General features: G+C 40.2%; 2 protein-coding genes across 3 annotated transcripts; one reads left to right on the forward strand and one right to left on the reverse strand.

Moving 5' to 3' along the window:
- Window positions 1-456: 456 nt before the first annotated feature.
- Window positions 457-4,572, forward strand: iho1 (interactor of HORMAD1 1). The gene is made up of 8 exons (XM_012872667.3): window positions 457-611; window positions 806-871; window positions 1,237-1,375; window positions 2,027-2,163; window positions 2,274-2,322; window positions 2,404-2,488; window positions 3,308-3,423; window positions 3,513-4,572. Exons 2-8 carry the CDS (start codon window positions 819-821, stop codon window positions 4,230-4,232), a joined length of 1,299 nt encoding a protein of 432 aa, XP_012728121.2. The 5' UTR covers window positions 457-611; window positions 806-818; the 3' UTR covers window positions 4,233-4,572.
- Window positions 4,573-5,677: 1,105 nt separating this feature from the next.
- kbtbd12 (kelch repeat and BTB (POZ) domain containing 12) lies at window positions 5,678-12,125 on the reverse strand. Of its 2 annotated transcripts, none has more exons than XM_012872666.3 (6): window positions 11,983-12,125; window positions 8,420-9,576; window positions 8,069-8,339; window positions 7,797-7,947; window positions 6,016-6,213; window positions 5,678-5,922 (listed from the first exon to the last, which is right to left on the reverse strand). In XM_012872666.3, exons 2-6 carry the CDS (start codon window positions 9,490-9,492, stop codon window positions 5,753-5,755), a joined length of 1,863 nt encoding a protein of 620 aa, XP_012728120.2. In that variant the 5' UTR covers window positions 9,493-9,576; window positions 11,983-12,125; the 3' UTR covers window positions 5,678-5,752. The 2 variants fall into 2 exon arrangements, with proteins under 2 accessions (XP_012728120.2, XP_021177239.2); XM_021321564.2 differs by having other exon boundaries at window positions 12,010-12,123.
- Window positions 12,126-12,401: the final 276 nt, after the last annotated feature.

Consider the following 12,401-nt stretch of genomic DNA (forward strand, 5'->3'; position numbering starts at 1 on the left):
TTAGAATATGGATTTCAATCTTTATAAACAAACAGCTTAAAATGTTACATTTAGCTGTATTCATTATTTGTGAAGCTTTGTATTTATCTAAGATCACTAAATTGACAAGGTTCTGTCAGCATCAATAGATGATTTATAAACACAAATTTTAAAATTTATTTTTGTGCAAAAACAAATAGATATATTGTAACCACAATTGCAGAAACATGTTGCGTTTTATCTGTGGTAATTTGGTCAATAATATGTCTTGTGTGTCTAATTAAAGCAGACCGAATAATGACAGCTCACGATGGGTCTCTTATCTACCATCAGCGAGCTACTTCAAGGGTATTCTGTTTCAAAGGAATGCTCGCCTCTTGTCCATCTTTTTTATACAAGAGTTAACATTCCAAAAGTATAAATAGAGGCATTGTTTGTATAGGTAAACAGACAAAAAACAGCCATACAAAAATATCCATCTCTTTTGTTTTCACGAGTGTGAGATCGTTACCACGTCCTAAATCTGCCCTTTTTCGACGGTCCGTAAAGGCAGCATCGTCTGCACTGAAGGTTCAAACGGCGGGAGATTTGCAACGGCTATTAGCTAAAAAGCTAAAAAGTCCTCGGGACCCGTGAGTTGATTCAGATACACATTTTTTGTCAGTTGTGCCACCTAGAATTAAAATTGTTGACTTTACCTATATGTATGTAGGAAAACATATGTCGTAACTTAGCATCTTTTTTTTAGCTAAGCCTTGTCTGTTTGAGTAAGATAGCTTAGCAAGTTAGCATGTTAAAACTAGAGCTAACTTGTTCTTTCAAGCAGGAAACCAAGCACAATGAGTTATGTGAGGAACATAAAGGAAATGTTGAACATACCAGCTGGAACCAGGTGATTAGATATTTTCTTTATCATGTGTCTTGTCAATCACTGTGTATAGATAAGTTACCATTTTAGGTTAAACATATTATACCATACCATATGAAGCGTATGGTGCTAGCTACAAACTAAAACACGTCCATTAAAAAACAAAAATAAAAAGATAATGCATAAAATAAAATTATATATATATATATATATATATATATATATATATATATATATATATATATATATATATATATATATATATTTTTTTTTTTTAAACAAATGTTTTGTTAAAAAAAAAAAACTAAAGCAAACTTCTCAGTTTCTCAGTTAATCTGTGGTTGTTTTTTTCCCCCTCAACAAATGATGGCGACTAATTTATGTGGTAGAAATGTTGCCACCAATGGATACTCCGGTTTGACAGATTCCCAGCTTTTCTTTGGGTCACAGTTTTGGCATGAGCAGTCCCAGGGTATGTCCCAGGAAATGAGTCTGTCGTCCAGAAACTCCCAACAAAGTTCACAGGAGGTAAGTGTCTCTTTCCAGTCATATTCCATAAATTAGAATTTTATTGAAAAGGTTATTTCAACATGTTCCCAAAGTGAAACACATTATATAGATTTATCACACACAGATGGATGTTAAGCATTTGTTTCTATTAATTATGATGATTTTCTGATTACAGCTAATGAAAACATGACATTTAAGATTAGAGTATTGGTTCAGATTAATAGGAGAAAAAAATATTTTGAATGCAGAAATGTGGGCTTAATGAAATGTATTTTTAATACCTGCTTTAAGGTTATTTATAAGGTTTGCAAAGCTAATTTTAAGGTGCTAGGGGTTGTGATGTATGCTAGTTTTCACAAATGGAGGAGAGGAGGAACAACTGTAAACCTTCCCTGGAACGGCCTGCTTTCCAAAGTTACTCAGACAGCCGATCGACGACTTTTCCAGGAGGTCACAGAAGAAGCCAGAACAACGTCTGAAGCCCTGCAGCGCCCCCAACACACCCAAACAAAACAAAAACATTGTAATCACTCCAACAGTCTGAAGCTTTCAACTGTATATTTACTTCGGAGAATTATAGAGACTTAAAAGAAAGATCTGTGTCAGTGACGGGTTAGGGATGCAAGTTATACATGAGATGAACTGCTGTTTTTATATTTTCGTTTATAGGGAAGTGACCCAAAATTTTTAAGCAGGTACACCTCTAAACCTAGCCTGTTTGGAGACTTGAAGGACAAAGCGAGAACCTCGAGCTTGCTCGACAAGTTTGAAGAGGACAGGAAAAAAGCAAAAGAAAAAAGTGACAGGTGAATCTTTGATCCATAAAGTTGAATCAGTCATGTTTGATAACAAAAAGTCTGCCTGTTAATATGTGTTTGTTCATTGTATTTACGCTCTTTCTATTTCCTTTTAATAGTGATCAATTCCTTAAAGAATCCCAACATATCAGAGAAACTCTCATCAATGTAAGGATGCATGGACTGCCATTGTGTGTCCATCTCGTAGCCTCCGTCCTCCATCTGTTTAAACCGTGCTACTTCTTTCAGATTCAACAACTGGTGGCTGGCACTGAGAAAAATACGACTGTGTGCCAAACAATCTTCAATACGTTTGAAAGTTTTGCATCTTCATGTAAGTTTTCTGCCAGTATCTTTCTTCTTCTGCGTTTTCTGGGCTGGGTTTATGTGCTGGAACAAAGGCAGGGACGGGTGAAACTCCTCTTGGCTCCCCGGCTTCCCTCCACACTCTTTAAACATGCGTGTCAGACCATTTTGTGTTGTTTAAGTTGACCTTAGAATTGACTTGGCATGCTTGCTGCTGACTTATCTGGGGTACATCCTGGGTCTCACTCAATGTCCCTATTTTGATAGGAATAAAATCAACATGGAGTAACAATGGAAGAATATAAAAAATAAAACAATGTGCAAAACGTTTGTTTTCCAGTAGGTGGTGCTGTTTGCCCTGTTATTACAATTCATATAAAACGCCCACGTAATACCTCATTTAGCAGGAGCTAGCTTTCTTGAGTTTTTCTTTTTTTTTTGTGCTGAACCCAGCCATTTTTTTGATTTGTTAATCAATTTAATAATTACCTATTAATGCTTTAGGCCTAAATAACTTCCTAAACTAAAGAGATGTACCAGTCTTTTGCAAACAAGTGATTTTAAACTTGATCTTCAGGCATTTTATTGCCAGCAAATGCAAGGACACAACTTGGCCCATTTTTTTGAGTTGATTCTATGAATAGCAGCAGGATTTTCATAAAACAGGATTCCTTTCATGTCTGCAAGAATCGGCAATTTGTTTGAAATAATAAGGTTAAATAAGGGGAAATGGAATATTAAAAATATTTGTCCAGAAGTGATGATACATATCATTGACATTCATTTTGAAATGAGCTGACCTCATTGCACGTTACATTGCCTGTCTTTTCACTATCTACCGCTTTAGTGAAAAACAGTTTGGAGCGCTTTCAAAGAGACATTTCGCAGATGTTTGAGACTTTGGTGGACAAATTAAGCTCTCAGAAGGAAGTGATGACAGAGCTGGAGGATAAACTTCAAAAGGTCTGCAATTTTAACCTATTTTTTTGACAGAGGTAAAAACAGATCATCATTTCATCAATAATGAGTATAAATTTTCCTTTTTTTTCTAGAATGAGGACAGCACAGCAGGGCTGGAAACACAACTGAAAAACTTAAGCAAGAGTCTGGAGTGTCTCAGAGAGGAGCAGGAACGGGAACAAAGAATGCTGGAAGAGGCCCTGACGGTGCTCAGCTCTCTTATCCCTAAGCCGTCAGATAAACCCAGTCCTAAAGCCACGACAGACAGTGCCGTTCAGACATCCCCAGAGAGGCACCAGTCTGTGCCCTACATTCTGGAGAATAGCCAAACCGACTGCACACAGCTTCCACAAGAACCGTACGACCTTAAATGTCAGGCTGGTACCTCCCTCCAGCTTCACAGTCGCTTCCACGGGAAGAGAAGACTAAAGCCAAACAGCCAGAGGCGCAAGAAGAGACCGCTCGTGATCTCCCAGAGGAGAAACCAGTCGGTTCCGGATGAGAACGTCAAACCTAAGAAGCCACAGATTACATCAGGGTCCTTTCACGCGGACTGTGGACGGAGCACCCTGGCCGACCAGCAGAACCTCCACCCGGGCAGCCTGACACCAGCGAAGAGAGGAAGCAGGTCCGGCGGGGGCGCAGGACGTTTCATCACCCCGCTGAGCTGCTGGTCCCAGGACAGCAACAGCTCCGAGTGCCTCGCTGCCCTGGACCCCATCCTGGAGAAACTGTCCGCTGAGTCAAAGAGTGGCGCCCCGGAGGAGCACCCCGGCTTGTGGGAGCTGTTTGACTCAGACTTAGGCTTTTAGAGGGAAGCTTAAAGCACACAGCTTTCTTTGTCTGGTTCTCATTAGTGAATAAGAGTCACATCTGTTAATATAAAACAATATTTATTATTACTGTAACCAGAGTTATGTTGAAAAGCTCTTCTGTTTTTTTTCTGAACACAAGGGTAGTTTAAGAATATATATCTTAATATAAAAAGTAGAAGTATATAAGAGAGGAGACTGATCCTCAAAGTATTTCACATATTTAAATGGTCTTGTTTTTTCTGCATACATTGAAATTTATTTAAGTTTTACACTGCTGAGTTAAATTATATTTCCACTTTAGTGTGAAAATAAACTGATAATAAACAAATTAAAGTTCTTGGGATCATTTAATTGTTGCTGATAAGGTTTTGTGTTTGAATTTAGAGTACAAATATATTCTACTCTAATGTTATAATAATTTAATATAAAGGGACCCATGTTTTACTGTTTGGCTTCTGTGTTAGAAGTTTTTATGCCGTTCCTTTCATTTATTTTAGTCTTACTTGATAAACATTTAAGGCCATGTAATTAAGAGTATTCAAGAATCTCCTCAAAATCTGCTCTTTAAAACAAAAAAATTAAAAATAAAAAGGTCTTAACCTTTTTTTGTTTTCCAGGTCTGGATAAGTATGGAAAATTAAATATCTTACCAGACTGCATTCTCTATCTCATTGTCCAAAAGTTAAGACCATCCATCCTCCATCCCCACATCGATCTCTCCATCTCTCTATCCATCAATCCATTTCTCAAACTGATCACTTTGTCCATTATTCGTCCCCACAATCCACCTTTTGACAGGTTTCATACTTTAAAACTCTGACTACTGAAAAAATATATATACTGTAACTTAATATTAAACAAAAAAAACATAACAACTACTAAATGTGAGTATAGAAAATGACTGAACAGGTGAAAAACATCCAGGGACCCTGAAAACAACAGATGCATGCATATAATAATGAAAAATGCACAATCATGTATATATTCACACTACAACACTCATCCCCCAAATAAAGTGCATTTTTATTTAGCAAAAGAACAATTACATTTTTATTCAACTTCAGCAAGCATAATATAAATAATTCAATAGACTGTAATGTAACATTTTGAATTTCTAAACCATTAACAGGCTCTTCCTGTGTTGCCACTTTGTATTTGTTGTTATCAAAAACTTAAGGGTCTTTTGTGGGGATGTCCGAATCCAAGTTTCTATCAAAGAAATACACGTCATTGTTCATTATGATACATTTAAAGGGAATCCCTGTTTTTCTAAAAACAGGCTGGTCTAAAGATTTAGGAACTCCTCTCTGCGGTGGCATCACACAAAGCAGTGTTCACAGATGACGTTTCCACTCACCAAGATGCATTCAAGCCGTTAAGCACATACTTCCTCTCAAAGTGCTAAGACATTTTCTGCCTGACAAAAACAAATACCCTTTGACTCTGCAATAAGTGCGTTAATGTTTATTTTTCTTCACTGACGTCCACCACCCAAACTCGGGTCTGACAGCGGTGAATCACAGTTTGACTAAGTCTGAGTGTGGGGACATGAGCCCTCGCGGGTTGAGACTCGCCACCAGGCAGACATCGTAGTTGTCGTGCATCAGCGCGCGCCGGGTCACCACTGTCCACCGGTTCTCCCACGGATCCAGCTCCAATATGTCTTTCGTGATATCGTCATGACGATCTGAGATGGGGGCGTTGACAGACAGGAAAAAAAAAATGTATCACACCTTCAGATAATTTTTTTGAAATACCAGTATAAGTTATGTGTCAGTACCTGCTCCTTTGTAATAGCCGCAAACATAAATTTTGCCTCCCACAACTCCGGCGTTAGAGGCGTTGGTACGCAGCGAGAGCTGGGGGCACGGGAGAGGAGGTCCATCTCTCCAGTAATCTCCATCTGGGTTGTAGATCTCCACAGCACTCAGACAATGACGCGACTGTCCACAGTCCATGCCCTCACAACCTATCCCTCCTGCAAAACACGTTAGCACCGGTAATCAGGGACTTTCTTGGTTCTTTGCTAAGTTTTGAGTCGACATAATTCTGTTTCATCCTGTAAGTCTGGAAGCCTTCCTACGTCTGAATGACTCGGGTCACCTTGAAGCCCAAACTCCTAAACCAAAACACTGAGTCACTGTGAGAAAAGTTCAAGAAATGTTGCTTGTCATCTCTATTAAAGATAAATAATAATTTTGCCATCTTTGAAGCAAAATATAAAAATGATTCCTAAAAGAACTGAACCTTGCAAAAGTATTTACCCCACCATTTTCATATCTTGTCACGTTATGACAACAAACGACTATGTATGTTATTAGAATTTGATTTGATAGACCAAAACCAATACCATGACCTCCAGAGATCCAACACTCAGGTGTGAGTGTATGTTGACAAGACAACTCCTTATTCATGCACGCCATAAATCTGGTCATGCAAGAGACGCAAGGAGACAGATAATGTATAAAGGAAGCTCTAAAACAACCTGTTTAACATTTGCCAAAAGCCATGTAGGTGGAAATGAATGAAGGTAACAAATTTAAAGGGAAGATATTTATCTTACAGCAGGAGATCTAACCTGAACCTACAGCCAGAGTTGCAATTAACAGGTTTAGATAGTTTCGTGATCAGGCCTTAGAGTGGCCCAGTCAAAGAGCAGACCTAAATCCAGTAGAGTCTGTGGCTAGACTTGTTTACAGACCCTTCTTAATTTATTTATAAACATACCAATGGCCTTGGTTCTTAAACACATGTTTTTAGATTTTTCTTCTGCTTTTAATACAATCCAGCCTTACATTTCAGCTCGTTAGATATCAATTTTCACCTGTATCCAGTTGTTTGGTGGCTTTTAGATATTCATGTTGACACATCCCAGTAAGGTGAGTGGTTCTATTTCATATGAGGCAAAAAAAATGGTACCAAATTATGTGATCTAACATAAACATTTTTAAAAAAAAACATCACACAAAAGGTGAAATATATTCTCTACTCTCCTTATCATCCACTTCCTTGTGAATTTCAGCTCTCAGTCCTACCATCTGCAGTTATTCATTCAGCCTAAAGCAAGGACCAAGAGATGCAACAACCATTGTATTACTCAGGCCATTACTCAGATAGATAAAAAAAAATGGGATAGGGTGGGATTGCTTTGTCATTTTAGTTGGAAAACGTTCTGAAAGGGACAATAATAAAGTAAACCTGTGCCTTTTTTCAAAGAACAGCCAAAACATTCAGTAACTGGAAGTGCAAAGCTGGTAAAGACAAATCACAGAAGCTGTACAAAGTATTGAAAGCATAATCACTCTACATTTTTGAGATATGCGTTCTAAAAACAAGTTTTGAAAACCATATATAATTTTCCTTTCACATCAAAAATGATGCAGTACTTTGTACTGGTCTATCACATAAACCCGAATAAATTGTGTCGAAGGTTGCCGTTTTAAAGTGACAAAATGTGAAAAATTTCAAGGGGTACGAATATTTTTGCATGGAACCATATGTATGTAATTAGACTAATCATTCCTATGTGTTACCAGTTTAACTACTCAAAAACCAGCCTACCTATAACAAAGATTTCCCCATTCAGCACCAGAGTACTGCAGCGGTACTTGGAGTACTTCATGGGAGCGAGCTCTGTCCATTTGTTTGTGTTTGGATCGTACTCCAGGAGGCGGTTACTGAGGCGCTCCGGCTCATCATCCATGCGGTGTGACTGAAAGGTTAAAGTGGAGTGGAGAATGACAAAGCAGATCAGCTGCAGACACAAGAACCAGCTGCCAACAAAAGTCTAACGCTCTAAATGTCACAGAACCAAAGAGCAATGTTACTGGTACCTGTGGGGTGCGGCCGCCCAACACATAAAGGCGGTCTCTCATTCTGACCACACTGTGATAGGCCAAAGGCAAAGGCAGAGGTGCTGCACTCCGCCAGGGCCCTCCCTGCAGAGACCACCGCTCCACACAGTTTGTGATGAGAAGCTGGTTCTTCAGCTTCATCTGCCCCCCCAAGAGGTACAGAGTTTCCCCTAGGGAAGCCAGGGCATAGGAGTCCCGGTACTCTGCTGATGTTAGGTGTTCCCAGCTTCCCTGGGCCTCCACTTTATACCTGCAAACCCCGCCAGACCACAATTAGGTTTCACAGGACAGCCAAGAGCTCTGCTGGAAACACGGTCACCTAATCCTCACCTGTAGATCTCCACCTTCATGTCTTTCTGTCGGGCAATTCGGCGCACGCTCGCTTCTCCTGCCACAACGATGTCATTGTTTTCGGTCACGACTCCAGCACACACATATCCCAGAGCATCTCCGTAGCGAGGGGAGGTGATGTAGTAGGCTCGGCCGGTGGATGGGGCAAAGCAAAAGCTGCGCTCTGAGTAGTTGCCGTACCTTGACCGGATCCCCCCGCCGTCGTTGCCAACGCAGATCAGCAGCTCGGTGGTTTCCATCCCGTACCTCAACTTGAGTTTGCGTGGTGCAGCTGAGGGATGCATGGTGGCAACCTCCAGAGCTTCGTTCAGCATTCCCAGGCATTCAGCATCAGCCAGCAGTGCTGTGTTCCTCTTCATGGCCTCTCTTAAGTAGTCAGGGTTTACAAGCGGCAGACGGACCTTCCTCAGGAGCTCTGGTAGATGCCGAGCGCGGACCTCGCCATCCATCAGGGGGTTGTGCTTGACCCAGCAGAGAACAACATCTAAGATTGTTTCTTCTCTCGTCACGTTGAGATCATCAGAACTCAGGAGCTTCCCCAGCTGATGGGCCTCCAGCTCCAGAACCTCCTCACTCTGGCAGACTTGGACAAAGTGCTGCCTCAGGAAGCGCTGAGCGTGATCAGCCAGCTCCTCGGCACCAAGGTCGCGGGCGAAGTAATACACGCCGAGGCAGTTGGAAGCGTCCATGTTCTCGGTCATGTGCTGCCGGCAACGCGCAAAGACGTCATCCATCTGCAGGAGGAAGGCCGCGATTGATATGCCTTGCACATTGTCATTGGTGAGAGGAAGATCCGAGGTGTACATGTAGTTGAGGAGGAGGGCCAGGCTGTCCGCGGGGGTGTCGCGCAGGAATATCTCCCTGTTACTGCACTCACGCAAGCCACACGTAAACATGACACGGAAGTACGGGCTGAAGGCGGACAGAACGACTCGGTGGCAGGGGAAGCTGATGCCCTCAGCGACCAGCACCACGTCCGTCAGATGCTCGACCTCTTTCATCTTCCTCAGCTGTTCGAGCAGCACCAGCCCATGTTTGGCGGTAAGATCCATTTTTTTTAAAAAGATTATCAGGAAACTTTTTTACAAGAAAACACAAAAAGCTTTAGGCACCCAGAACAGGTAAGGAGGTGGTTTCTGAGAAGAAAAAAAAATCAGAAAGAGACTGCAGTTCATTATGTTAATCTTCATATCATGCACGGTTAGTTTACATGTGCTCATTTTATGCTAAAACAGGTCCAGAGATTGCTCTAAAAAAGTAAATTGTTTCTGACCTTTAATCCCAGTCTGTTATTTGTGAGCTGAAAAATAGTGAGGGAGATATTTTTTTCTTTCGTCTCTGAATATAGGGTCCCTCCCGACCCTGGTAAAGATGCGGAAAAAGCCTTACAACAAATCCATCTTTTGTTGTGGTTGCAAAATCTCCCACTGAAAATGAGGGAGAGTTCAACTCCAGTTTCCTCCACTGTCCTTGGGCAAAACACTTAACCCCAAGTTACCTACCAACCTGCATACAGGGGCATCAATGTTAAAATTTCTGAATGCTGCTCTGGTGTTTAAGCACTTTGAGTGTTTGGTGTGACTAGAAAAGGGGCAAAGAAGTCCAGTTAATTTTCTAAATGTAAATACAATTCAGCAAATGCCATCCACCCAACCATCCAACTTTTAAATGGTGTCCATGACTTCCTGCATTCCTGGGTTTTTAAATATGAGATGACACAGTACGTTTCTCTTAGTCCGTTCTTCAAAAGGGGAAAGACAAGAGGACACACCAGTCAAGGGAGGCAGCTGTATGATGAACTTCCTTAGATAGATGCCAAAAGATAATTTCTACCCTAAACTTCGACATATCTACAGTCAAAAACACTTTCAAAACAGCAGAAACTGTGAAGCAAGATGGTGGGAGGGTTGTAAGGAAAGGGGGAGAGAAAAGGCTCACAAGTGGAGAGGTGCAGCAAAGAGTGGCATGTTGCGGTCAGCATCCCTCTGCAGCCAGAACAACCATTAGATGCTAGCTATATGTCAGCTGGTTCTTGGAGAGACATGCCAGGAAAGGCTGGATTTAATTTTTGTTGTGGCAATAAACACCCCAGGTGGACCCGACTGTTTATGCCCAGTTGCTGGGATGCTGCAGGCCAATTTTCCCTCTGAACATCCTGGGATCCTTGTTAGAAATCATGATAAATTTATTTTTTTGACATACCAGGAGATTTAAAATAAAACCTTAGAGCTTCTTCCAGGAAAAATGTAAAATGGCTCTTTCAGCTGGGATAATGATTCAAAATCATCTGATTTGAAAATAAATGGTTCACCAGGACTGGTAGTCATGAAACCATGTTTTTATGGTCATCTCTGTCCTGAGACACAAATCTAATAGAAAACCTGTAGGGTGAACCGAGGAGACGAGGACATAAGTGAGAATCAGTGTGAAGTGTCTACCAAGACTCTTCTGTCTGTTTTCTCCAAACTTAGGAAATGTGTTGGGAGAAGACCAAGTGCTGTGCTGTTAGCAGAAGGAGCTGGATAAAGTATTGACAGTAGGGGGCAAATGCTTGTGATACCGGCAATGTTTTATAAAAAAAAAAAAAATTATTATTACTTAAGATAAGATTTTTGTTTGTTTATTTTGTTTACTAAATGAATATAATAAGTGAAATCTTAGGTTCTCCAATACATATTTATCAGGGGAGCCAACAGTTTTGGAGGGTTGTGATGCTGTTACCACCATTTTTTCTACAAGTAATATATGCAAAATAACTAACTAAATAAATAAATTATCATATTCTAAGTTGGTGTTGGTATTATGTCCATCCCAGGCCTGCATAGTAGATTCTCACTCTAAACCTAACAAAAAGGAATTTTAATTTTACCTAGTTTGTTAATTCTTGAAAAAAATAAATAAAACTGGAGGAAATCCCTGTACAAAGATAACTGGAACAAAATATAAGAATTTTTATTCTAGCTTTAAAATGTACAGTATTTAAAAATTATAATAATTCATTGCAAATCAGAGAATGTCCCAGTTGCATGTTCAGACATAAAATTATGAAAAAAAAAAAACGGCCTTCTTCCAATACTAGAAACACAAGAAATGTAAAGTATGTCACTCTTGTGTCTGTCTTTTACTCAATTCCTGCATACAGTTTTGCTTAAAAGTCTGGGTTAATAATTCCCAGTCTGCTAATGTTAACATGTGTATCTTACTTCTTTGCTAAAAATAAAAACATGAGATTGGATTGCTTTTATGGAGAGCTAATATAGTAAATTAGTCAAATTTGATAAACTAGTTGTGACAGTTTTATCAACACGCCAGCGCTCATAATCAAAAATTGCATACGTTCTAAAAATATATAAAAGATAATCCATAAAAAGGTTTGAAAATAATTTTTAAAAATCTGTTTTAACAACATTCAAGCTTTTTGGTATACAATTTAATGTGTATATCACTTAAGCCAAACTAAGCCAAAGTAGTCTGCAAACAGTAAAATGAACAGGCAGACGAGGACGTTGTGCTGCATTCTGTTTGCTGGTGAAGAATCTTACCAAAGACATCTGAGCTTCTTGACTCACCGATTTTCCTTCCGTCTATGAATGCCGGTAAATATCCATGTTTTTCCTCAGGCCACACGTGTTGTTGATGTTGCCGAATGTGCAAGTCAGAGGGCTCAGAGAGATCTGAGCAAAAGCGATGGCCAAGGTATGTAACCCCCTCCGGAGCTGCTGCCCTCTGAGCTGTCGGCCCCAAAATAGACAGACAGCGTTGTTGCTGGCAGTAAGTGGGTCAGAGGGGTTTGTGTAACTTAGATTAGTTAATATTTTGAAGCAGTCAGCATGACAAATCTAATTGATTTTGTTTAAATTCAGTCATGACTTTATTTGCCCATTACTTCTCCTTATCTGCCGTGATTCTCCCTCCAGTTTCTCCACCTTTGCTCTGGAAGAGATGAAACCTTTGCTCTCGC

This window comes from Fundulus heteroclitus, chromosome 20 (genome assembly GCF_011125445.2).
Source record: "Fundulus heteroclitus isolate FHET01 chromosome 20, MU-UCD_Fhet_4.1, whole genome shotgun sequence".
Classification (NCBI taxonomy): Eukaryota; Metazoa; Chordata; class Actinopteri; order Cyprinodontiformes; family Fundulidae; genus Fundulus; species Fundulus heteroclitus.